At 35.0% G+C, this 12,931-nt stretch overlaps 1 protein-coding gene across 1 annotated transcript in view; it reads left to right on the top strand.

Moving 5' to 3' along the window:
* Window positions 1-12,931, top strand: part of LOC106872092 (glycine receptor subunit alpha-2) — an 807,169-nt gene that overhangs the window by 200,148 nt on the left and 594,090 nt on the right. Inside the window, exon 2 of the mRNA XM_052972407.1 lies at window positions 113-196. Coding sequence (XP_052828367.1) covers window positions 194-196 — 3 coding nt within the window. The 5' untranslated portion in view covers window positions 113-193. The remainder of the gene's footprint in view (window positions 1-112; window positions 197-12,931) is intronic.

The raw sequence follows: 12,931 nt of genomic DNA, 5'->3' as shown, positions 1-12,931 counted from the left end.
GTGTGTGTGTGTGTGTGTGTGTGTGTGTGTGTGTGTGTGTGCCTAAATCTAACATACATACATGTATATATAGGGTAAATAGCTAACATATATATTTTTTTTGCTTTTGCAGAAATTTCTAATGTTATCTTCCCCGAACGAAACATTACTCAAGCAATAGGATTTACTGAACCAAGATTGCACTAGATTAAAAATGGTAATGTATAATACATCTAATCGGAGTAGTCTCTATTAATCTACTGTGTCAGCTTTCTTTAAACTATTTTTTTGTTGTATAAAATTATATATTTATCATATGATTTCTCTTACATTTGAATATAGAAGTTCACCTAGAAAGTTTTCTGGTGAATTCTACTCAACGTTACATAAACAGAATAGCAGCAAATTATGTCTCTGATGTAGTTTAGATTCTGAATTTACAGCATATGATTGTGACAATTTCTGCATATCTTTACTTTTTATCACCAAGATATAGAAGTTCTTGTTCTCAGTAAAAAAGAAATCAATGCTTTAGACATTCGCTGATGAACATTATAGAGTTGTTATAGGCTTCTTTTGCAAGTTTCAATACCAGGTGGAAGTAATTCTTCTGCATTTTTCCAGCATGTTTAGGGAAAACATCGTTTTACCCTAAATCTGACGGAAAAGATCTAAGTTGTATTGGCGAATGGAATTTGTCAATCAGTTTCTGACTTATGTTGTAATCGCGGCGATTAGGCTTCAAATTCCATTTGGGAAAAACCATGGAGTGCCGAAACTTTTATAAGGATACACGAAAAAGAAGAATAACCTGTGGATATACAAGAGACGTATGATAGAATCGTTTGTGAAGAGGATCACCTGAATCTCGATTTTTCCTATCCTTTCGATTTTGTATTTCTTTTGCAAGTTTCTTGGTGGGAAAACGCATATTGTTGATTGTTTTTGTTGTTCATACTACCATTAGAACCACGCACACCCGTAATGTTTCACTTTAGTTTATTGCCGTCTAGTTAAATATTCAATGCGTTGACTGTTACTCAATTAGTTTGTCAACGTCTTTTCTTCAAAATCTTTGATCTTATCACTGACTCTGTACATTTGCAGCACCTCTTCCTCTTCAGCATGTATTGCATGTGTATTGCTCGTCTCATTTTTGGTGGTAGACGCAACCTATTTCCCTTTGCTTCAAATTTGTATCGCTTCGTGATACAAATTTGTTGCATATTGTCTAAAAATATTTAGTTAACCTTTAGCACTGATTTAAATTCCTTTGAGCAAGGTAATATCACATGCAATTGCACCAACCATCACTATGTTATTGTTCAGTTCACTAGGGGATGGTTGCAATGTACATAAACGTTGATCTCTCTTATTAGAGAAGTCAACCAGGATATTCAAACTGTGCACCTAAACTTAACAACTTTGGAGCAAATGTAATATTACACTGTTGTAGGGCGCTGAGTTGGCAGAATCGTTAGCATGCCGGGCGAACTACCTTGCGATATTTCGTCTGCGTTCTGAGTTCAAATTCCACCGAGGATGAATTTGCCTTTCATCCTTTCGGGGTCGATTAAATAATTACCAGTTATGCACTGGGGTCGATGTAATCGACTTAATCCCTTTGTCAGTCTTTGTTTGTTCCCTCTGTGTTTAGCCTCCTGTGGGAAATGAAGAAATACAACACTTGATTTTGTTTCTAACAAAGTAACATTCCAATACGCGTTTGTGAGAAATTGAGAGTGGTAGAGAGAGAGAGAGAGAGAGAGTGAGAGGGAGTGAGAGAAGGAGAAAATGAGAGAGAGTGAGTGAGTAAAAGTGAAAGAGAGTGAGTATGGAAGAAAGAGAGACAAAGAGAGAAAGAGAGACAAAGAGAGAAAGAGAGACAAAGAGAGAAATTATGAGAGAGAGAGAGTGGAGGGCGCTTTTTCTTATCCTCAATTACTAGGAACCGAATGTGTCATTTTTTTCGGACATCAGTTGTCACCTGTTATTTATGGTCAACCCAACTCCAGTTGAAGATTTTAAGAAATAACAAATACTATTGAAAATAAAGAATACTATTTGGGTTTATTTATTCCGGATCCATTTTATAGGTAGCTTTTCAAAGAACTCTCTGTTATATAACCGTATGAGCGTACATAGTTTGATACGTATGTACGTATGTGTAGATGTATGCGTGTTGTATGTGTGTACGTGTGTGTATGTGTGTGTTGTGGGTGTATGTGTTGTATGTTGTGTGAGTATGTGAGTGTATGAGTATGTACATGCATGCACGTATGAGTATATGTGTAGATATATGTACGTATTGTATATGTATATGTGTGTAATAAATAAATAAATAAATAAATAAAGAGATCAAAAAATAAAAAAAGGCAAATTCGAAAATATTTTGGCAAATTAAATTTAAATGTTGAAGTGAATCTAACGGTTTTGTGTGTTTTTAAATGGCTTATAAACACCTTCCACACTGCAATTGTTTTCGTTCCAGCACACGATCTCAGATCAGGTCACTTGCTATGCAAGTACATCTCCGTAAATCTCAATTATATTTTAAGCATAAACCAGTCCTCCGCATGTGACGCACTTAGCTTTCTTTTGTTAAGTCCTTTTACAGGGCTTGTATTTCTGTATCATAACAAATTAACACATTGTGTGGAAAGTCGTTCTTCAAGGTACATATTCCTTTCTTTTTTCTATAACTGAACTTTTCTTGCTAATAGTTTGCATTCCTAAGGTACTTCCCTATATATCGCTTTCTCTTTTGCTGCTTGCGTTCTTCTTAATTGACTCTCGTTGAGTTATTTAATTTTAAAAAGATGTTTTATTAATGTGACTTTCTAAAATAAAAACCCTCAATACAGATTTTATATTTACTTATATGTTCATTTCATGTTCAATGTTCGTCCTACAGATTTACATTCCGTATATAGTTGTTCTACCGTAGTATACTTTGACATCCTTGCTTTTAGTATTCAGCTGTTCTGCCATACTTTGTATTTCAACTAACCAGAACGCTGACTTCGTCGTCTGTAAATAGAAAGTGAGAAATTCGCTATCGATTTTGATTGCCAATTCCTCTTTCAACCAGTGAAATATTCTAAGTACTCATTTTAAAGAAGCTGTGAATAACTTATATGAAATAGAATCTTTCAGTTTTACATCTATTTTCAATAGGAATTTGTTTGAGATTTGAGTAGATGAAAAATGTTATATAATGGTCGAGGTAAGACGCTATGCTATACAGTCAGCCTTGATATTGTTACAGAAGACGAGGTTTCTGATAGTTTTGGTAGAAAGACTGAGACATTACGTTTTGAGAATATTTCATTTAGTTCCTTCATGAGCATCAATATGATTCATTAGGGTAAATAGATGACCATTAGCAGAAAATCAGTCTCAAAATCTTACTTGTTCCTATGGCTATTCTCCTCCCAATTGCTTCCCACTTCTGTTTCTTATAGTTCATATGAATAACTGGTACAAAATACGTTCACAACATAGAGTAGGCCTGTGTATGAACAAAGTGTTATATGTAACGTATTTAATAAACTAAATGTTCTATATAGTGTTTTTGAAATAGTGTTTTATTGAATATTGCTGTTCAACGGAATGTTCTACTTTATATAAAGTAATCAATATTTTAATTAAGTTAACTTTCTAATTGTTTATTAGAGAGTTTTAGCGTGTTATTCCTGCTGTTTAGTCTTCAGTCCTGATGAGCAGATATGCGATGAAATTTCAACTTTAGCCAATCTGTATTATTCTATATCCAGTTGTATCTTGTCTAAAATATGCTTTGTTTCAGAGCGGAGGATGCAATTTGAGAGATGATTTGGCTGCTCTTTCTAGTATATCAAGTAACCATGTAGAGTCTGGCACATTGATTCAAAACCTAACTGTAATAAATCTTGTGAAATAAATAACACTATGACGGTATCTCCCTTTCGCCATAAAAACTGATATCAAATCAAAACTCGTCACCAAGATATCTTATAATTTATACAAAAAATGTCAAAAGAAATGAGATACACAACTCTAAGACTTGTAGTAATGATGATGATGATGACGACGACGACGACGATGATGATGATAGCGGTGTGATGGTATGACGGTGAGGGTGATAGTAATGATGGTGGCGGTTAGGTGGGTGTGAATATAATGTTCTTATGATTGATGTGGGGCAAATTTCGATAAATTATTCCTATAAATAACAGAAAATGGAATTACAGATGTGTGTATATTTGTATCTTTCATTCTTGTATTCTTTCACTTATTCCAGTCATTTGACTGCAGCCATACTGGAGCACCACCTTCAAGTGTCTTTTAATCGAAGAAATCGACCCCTGAAATAATAATAATAATAATAATAATAATAATAATAATAATAATAATAATAATAACAATACCCTACACGGTAAATACTGGGCTAAACTAAATGCAAAAGAAATAGACAGAGAAAAATCCCAGCAATGGTTGAGAAGCTCAGGACTCAAAGCAGAGACTGAAGGATTTTTAATTGCTGCACAAGACCAAAGCCTCCCCACCAGAAATTACCAAAAACATATAATGAAAAGAAACATAACAAGTAACTGCAGAATATGTGGCGATGGACAAGAAACAATAAATCATATTATCTCTGGCTGCCCAGTCCTGGCTAAGAAGGAATATATTCACAGACAAGACAGAGCTGGGACCTACATACATTGGAAGCTATGCCAACACTATAGAATAACAACAGAAAAAAGATGGTTTAAACACACACCAGAAAAGGTCACAGAAAACGAGAAAGTAACCATACTCTGGGATGTGCCAATACTCACAGATAGAGAAATTAAGGGCAATAGACCAGATATAGTTGTCAAAGATCATGAAGGAAAAAATACTTTCTAATTGATGTATCAATACCAGCAGATGACAATGTTTCCCTAAAAGAAATGGAGAACCTTTCAAAATACAAAGACCTGGAAATAGAGGTAACTCGAATGTGGAATCTAAAAACACAAACAATCCCTATCATAGGAGTCGCCTGAGGTATAATAAAAAAAAATATTCAGACAAATACATAACAAAAACACCAGTACTTACAAATATAACATACAGACAATTGCACTACTGGACACTGCACACATCCTACACAAAACACTTTCAATACAGTAACCATAAGAGCATCACAGCAAACCACAGCACATACCCAAGGCACAGAGAGCTGCGCTCGGTAGTGAAGTGAAAGCACGTTATAAAAATAAAACTACTGAATAATACTAATAATAATAACTAAAATTAGTAAGAAGGATGAAATCAGTGAAAAAAACTGAAGGTGTCTTTCCTCCAATCCTGGCATCTGTATGCTCTCTGTGTTATGTGGTTTAAGAAATTATTGTTGTGGAATAGCTTCAAGTTACAGAGAGGAAACAATCCTTACCCTTGTCGTAGGGTTTTGAGGTAGCCAGTATTGACCATTCCAAAGAGAATTGTTTATTGCATTCCTTAAGTTTCCAGATTAATTTACTTAGAACGGTACTATTTATTCCTATCCCTAAAGGAAGAATAATGGTTTGAAATGCTCTTGGAGACCTGCGTCGAGGAGCTACCCACATAGTACGAGACCTCTGTGTTAGACGTTACCTTACGTTGATAAACCACATTTTTGGTCCTAGCATTCGCATTATCATCATAATTCGGATGGCTGACTAGAGATGAATCTAAAAGTCTAAAATTATGGGAAGATATTATCTGTAACATATTTTTAATGTTAGAAAATCCAAATCTAACCATGGTGCTTATTCGATCAATTTCTTCTTGTCAGGCCAGTAAGTTATGGGGATGTAAGGAAACGAACAGCAGTTGTGAAGCAGTGATGAGGGAGAAACACAGAGACAAAGACATACACATATACTTACATATATACATACATATATATATACGATTGATTTCTTTCAGTTTCTGTCTACAAAATCCACTCACAAGGCTTTGTTTGGTCTGAGGCTATAGCAGAAGACACCTGGCAGGTCACCACACAGTGGTACTGAACCCAGGACCATGTTTTTTGGAACGAAGTTTCTTACCACACAGCTACACATGCACCTATGTATATGTGTGTGTGTATTTGTGTGTATGTGTGTATATATGTATGCATCTATATATGTGTATATATGTGTACATATTACATGTACATCTATATATATACATCTACACATATACATGTATACATATACATCTATATCTGTATATATACATGTATACATATACATTTATACATATACATGTATATATATATATACATCTATATATATACATGTATATCTATATACATCTGTATATATACATGTGTGCAGATGTATACATATATACATATACATGATATATTTATATATATGTATGTATGTATATGTGTATGTATGCCTCTATATATGTGAGATAATAGTTTCAGTATTAAAGTGAAAATATCTGACATTACAATAGAGAGAAGTTATTGTTTCACTTTTGACATGTAATACTGCAATAGTGGCGGAGATGTGATATTTCACTGGGCTAGCACTAGGCAAGAAGTAAAAACAATTTGGGGTTTATGACACTACATGGACCCTAGGTAAGGCATGTGTAAAATTTGAATGAAATTGGTTGTATAGTTCTTAAATTTTAGGGATTCACACAGGCAGACAAATCGACAGAAAGACAGACATACATTCTCATCTTTATATATATATATATATATATATATATAGTAGTGAGTGAACACATACCAGTCAGTTGCTAATGGAGAGTTGTTACAGCACTGTAAGGACCTTTCATGTCAAATCTGAACATGATTCGTATTTTCAGTTTTGGAGGTGAAGTGTTGTATAGAAGTATGTTAAAGTGTAAATAGTGACATTGTAAACTGCAAGCAAAAATGCTACCGAAGAATAGTCTTTCATTTGGAGAAAAATCTCATGAAGCTAGGGCAATGCAGCTACAGAGGGGGATTGAAAATGTAGAGCAGCAACAAGAAAGACACCAAAAACATAGAAAACGAACAATGCAATATAGGCAAAATGAATCAGAAGTACAATGGTCAAATAGACTTACTGATAATAGGACAATGAAAGCAACTATTCGTCAACGGGAATCATCTGTACGAAAATCATCAAAACAGCAAATGGAGAGAAATAGAGAAGCTTAAAATCGGCATGAAGAAACTGAAGTACAAACAACTCAAAGGCTATGTGAAAAGATAGCAAGAACAAAAGTTTTACGATTTAAGAACGTTGCCGATTGGACTTTGTTGCATTTAATTACAATCTACATCAAAACTGTGCCTCAGAACTTTTAGTTCAAATTTCTTCGATGAACAAGTTTTGTTCAATCTGTAGCGCTAGAAAATGGAAAAGTGAGTTACATGGATTGTGATGTTCAAATGGAAAGATCGACTTGAAACTATTATCTGAACCACCAAAACCCTTGAGGGCACTACCCATTTGTACAACTACTGAATTTAGACATTTTCTTCAAAATACACAGAAGAACTATAATGCATTCGAAATGATATCAATTGGTGGAAATGTCATCCCTGAAAGTGGCTTTATGCCCACTTTTGAGATCCAAGGATGAAATCATATAACGATTACAAGATATGTTACATACAATAAACAGCTATATTAGACGTTTCAAATATGCTCCAGACGATGCGCCTATAGAAGGATTCAAATTAGTGATAAATGCTGACAGGAGACTAGGAGGAGGGTATTCACGTCGCTATAATGCACCTGAATGTAATGAAGTTGCTATTGAAATATCTAGGCAAAAACATGGCAAGCGTGACATAATCATTCATGGGAGAGGTAATCAATGACAGTGAATTAATGAAACGCATCGCTCTTATGACGCTCTCCAATACCCTTTAATTTATGTGAATGGGGAAGAGGGATACCATTTTAAAAAACATTCAAAATAATAAAAATGATAGTACCTGAAACACAGTTTCGTGTATGGATTTTACTCCTACCATTTTATGGTTCATCAAAGCAATTTAAATTCACTCCACCGAATGCGAAATTTATTCCATCTGTTTGCCTTTGACATGTATGCAAAATCTGAGGCGGACAGATTACCATTCATAAGATCTCATCAGAAAGAATTAAGATCTGATTCATACGTTTATTTACGTGATGGCATCAATAACTAAGCTACTGCTGAAAACATTGGGAAGTTGTGCATCCCTCCGTCCAGTTTTACTGGTAGCCCCGGATATATGTATGAAAGAACACAGGATGCCATGACATATGTTAGGAACTTTGTTAGACCGGTCCTATTTATAACTTTCGCATGTAATCCAAAGCGGAAAAAGATTCAAAATGACTTGGTTTCAGATCAACACATGTAAATAGACACGGCCTCACTGCTAGGCCCTTCCGACAAAAGGTGGTGAAAATGATGGATGTCATCACAAAAAGAAGAATCTTTGGACTGGTCAGATGTCAAATGTACACTAATCAATGGCAGAAACGTGGATTACCTCATGCACACATTCCTATTTGGTTGCATAGAAAATTTCATTCTGACCAAATTGACGAAATAATATCTACAGAGCTGCCTGATCCATCACAAGATATAGCACTGTATGAAATAGTGAAGATTCAAATGGTACATTGCTTATATGGAGCTCTTAACAAAAAATCACCACGTATACAAAACAATAGATACACAAAAAATATCCAAGCAGTTTTTTAGAGACACTCAATTGGAGACGATGGTTATCCATCCTACAGAAGAAGAAAACCTGAAGATGGAGGTTTCCAAGGAAAGGTTGGACAATTTCAAATTGACAACAGACAGATTGTTTCATATTGCTCATCAAAATATTCAATGCTCGTATCAATGTTGAATTTTCCAACTTCGTGAAAACTATTAAATATGACTGCAAATATGTAAACAAAAGATCCGATGTTGCAATGTTTAGTCTACAAAGACAGGATGTGCAAGATGAAGTCAGTAAGTATCCACAAGGTAGATACATCAGCAACAATGAAGCATTGTAGGGAATGTTTAGATTTCCAATACACGAACGTCATTCATCGATTCAATAGTTTGCTATTCAACTGAAAAATGGGGAACGTGTCTATTTCATAGTTGCAACTGCTGCACAGCAATCATTGGTTCCTAATGAAACTACTCTAACAGCTTATACCAAACTCTGCAGCGATAACACATTTCAAAGGAAAATGTATTATTGCCAGTTACCATCTTACTAGACATGGGATAATAAGCAATAGAAGAGGCAAAGAAGAGGTGCTCCTCTTGAAGATCCTCTGGATATCAGATTTGATAGTGCTCTTGGAAGAGTTTGTACAATAAACCCTAATCAACATAAATGTCTTTTACCTAAGGACGCTGCTTCATACAATAAAATGCCCGACAACCTTCCACGCTCTAAGAACTGTTAATAATACTATCTGTCAAACATATCGTGAAGCTTACTTTTACCCTGGATTACTGGAAGATGACTCTCAATGGGACAAAACCTTTTCTGAGGCTTCCGTATCATATATTGGAAGTAGTTTTCGCTTCCCGTTTGCTGTTAACAAACTGTGAAATTGATGATTCAAACGGCCTATGAGTAAAGTATAAAGATAAACTGTCCGAAGATTATATGCACGAGGTGCAACAGAGATTTCCTGACATTGCTTTAGGTTACAATGATGAGACGTACAATAGTGCATTGATCAACATAGAAGACAAACTATTGGTTATTGGAGGAAAAGTACTCCAGAATTACAGACTTCCCAAAGTTACTTGTGGCAATGAAAACAGACTAACATCTGAATTGTTCAGTGAAGCAAATTACGACACTGATGATTTGATAAAATATGTGAAAGAAAATGATGAAAAGTTACTTCCAAATCAAAGAGTAGCATACGAAATAGTTGTTGACAGCATTAGGCACGAGAAGGGTGGAATATTCTTCCTAGATGCACAAGTTTGAAGTGGAAAGACATTTGTTATAAAATCTACTTTTGGCTCAAGCTACCATTGGATATATGGTGTAAGGATGTTCTTCTGTGTAATATCAGCACGATATCCAAGAATAGTTGAAATTCTCAGATGTCAATTGATACTATGGGGTGAATGTATAATGGCACATAAGAGAGCTGTTGAAGCAGTTGCTAAGGCATTGCGAAATAATCGAAATAATGATGCTCGAATAGGTTGAGGAGTGACAGTTGTTCTATCTAGTAACTTTAGACAAAGACTGTTACTCCAAAGGGAAAGAAATCTGATGGAATTCGTGCATGTTTTAAATCATCACACTTCTGCCACTGCATAAACGTAATGAAGCTTGAAACAAATATGCGACCATATCTTCATGATCATTGATCATTTTAGTAATTTGCCAAGGATTTATTAAAACTGGGAGAAGTAATATTACCTGTAGACAATGAAGGTGCAATAAATCCATCACCTATTTGCACAATGGTGAAATCAGATAAAGAACTTATAAACAAAATCTTCCAAAATTACAGTGCACAACATAAGGATCGCAAAAGGTTGAGTAAATGGGCACCGAGAAATATAACAGTAAGCGCAATAGAAATTGATGTGCCTTCATGGAAATTGCCAATCATTTAGAGCTATTGTAACTGTTGTTGACCAATCACAAGTAGCTAATTATCCAGTTGAGATTTTAAACTCACTGGAACCACCTAGTTTACCTTCTCATACGCTTGACTTGGAACTTGGAGCACTTATAATGCTCCTAAAAAAAATTAGATCCTCCACACTTCTGCAACAAAGTAACACTCATTGTGGAAGAGCTTTGGTTCTCTCATGGACAATTGTATGTTGGATACTGACGTACTGGAAGTTCAAAAGATGTCTTCATTTATACTCCACTGAGAAAAAACTCATAATATTATCTATAAAGAAAGAAGTTTTATCATAACTTGCTCTTATGTGTTTTCTATTTCAAGTATGCGATTGTTGTTGAACTCACAAAATTTGTTATGTCAGTAATGTTAGAATCATTAATCACAATTATTATTAAGAAACAACTTGTATATCAAATTCTTTAATGAAATTTCATTATGAGCTTTAACCCGGGCAACACCGGGTTCTTCTTTTAGTATATATGTGTGCGAGTGTGTGTATGTATGTGTGTGTTTGCGTGTGTGTGTGTATTTGTACGTACAAATATACATATGTATATACATAAATACATACATGTGTGCGTGAGTGTGATTTTAATGAAGTGCCAGAGGCAATTGGCAGAAACTTCAAAGCCACTATTAAACTTTTCATTGTCGAAACAAAATTCTGCTCCCTCAATAAATGTTTGATAAAAACAAACGTTGATATATGTGAGTGAGATAAGGTGGTGAGCTGGCAGAATCGATAAAATGGTGGGCAAAATGCTTAGCGACATTTCGTCCGTCTTTATCTTCTGAGTTGCTATTGCAATATCTAGGCAAGGTCGTCTTTGACTATCATTCTTTCGGGGTCGGTAAAACAAGTACAAGGTGAGTCCTGGGGTCGATGTAATCGACTTACCGCTTATCCGAGCTTGCTGGCCTTGTGCCAAAATTCGAAACCAATATGTGTGGTTGAATGCGTGTAGTTGAACTGTTGTGTGTGTGAGCATAGAAGGAGTCTGTACAAACACAAACAATGTCAGTGTGTGAACTTTTGAAAATCTATTTTCCAAATACTAAAAGGAAAGTTTTACCATGATAGAGATGTTCGATTAATACATCAATATTTCCTACAGCATTAGGTAATTCTTTGGAAATGTGTGTGTTTAATGTCCCGATATTCAGTTTTTTCTTTTTTTGAAGGCATCATATCCTTAAACCAAAAACTAAATACATCGTTAGAAGTGTAAGCTGTAAATTTTAGTAGATTAGTTTTTGTTCAGACCCATTAACACATGCACATGCGTTTAAATGCTCACATGCACAGACACACACACAGGTACACATCCAAACACCCAGACACACACTCACATACACACACACGCACGCACACACACACACACACACACACACAATCACAGACCTTATGTCATCTCTCTCTCTCTCTCTCTATCTATCTATCTATCTATATCTTTCTTTTCCTGTTCTCTAAATTTTCTTCTCATACACGGTCCCTTTCCCTTCGTTCACACAGGTCGACATTTTTTCGTTATAACTTAGTACATGAAATATACTTTTAAATTCGTATGAAAATGTGTATATACATCCATTCCAAAATTCACAACACACACACACATACATTATCTTTTCTTCTCCATCTCTCATCCTCACATCAACACACATATAAACCAATGTAAACACACATACCACACTATGTCTATATCTCTGTCACATTCTCTCTCTTTCTCTCTCTTCCCTTTCTCTGTCTCTGTCTCTCTCTCTGTACCTCTGTTTTTGTTTCCTATACGCCACACAGAAACACACACCTGCACAAAGTTGTTCATACAACGATAATATACGTACCAACACATATAGCGTCTCTTTTCCGTTCACACATACATAGAAAAATCTTTAAAATATTCGGTAATGCACAGAAACAATATTTATATTACTATTAATGTCTCTTTATATATAAAGGCTTATTAATAAACACACACACACATACACTCACACAGGTACATATACACACACACACACACACACACACACACAGACACACGCACGCACGCACACACACACACACACATATACATACGCGCACGCGCACAGTGACACACGCGCCCACACATGCACAGAGTGAGATATATTGGCATGAATGCACACATACACCCAGCTCGTTATACACTTTCTTTTAGATTCACACTTTAAAATTTTACGGTAACACTCTATATTTATTCGGAAATTATAATATTTTTCATATATACGTTATATGAGATCATATATATTCATATGTATGTATATATATATATATATATATATATATATATATATATATATATATATAT

This window comes from Octopus bimaculoides, chromosome 13 (assembly GCF_001194135.2).
Source record: "Octopus bimaculoides isolate UCB-OBI-ISO-001 chromosome 13, ASM119413v2, whole genome shotgun sequence".
NCBI classification, from domain to species: domain Eukaryota; kingdom Metazoa; phylum Mollusca; class Cephalopoda; order Octopoda; family Octopodidae; genus Octopus; species Octopus bimaculoides.
The sequence above is the reverse complement of the archived record's forward strand: the minus strand, read 5'-3'. Positions and strand labels throughout refer to the sequence as shown.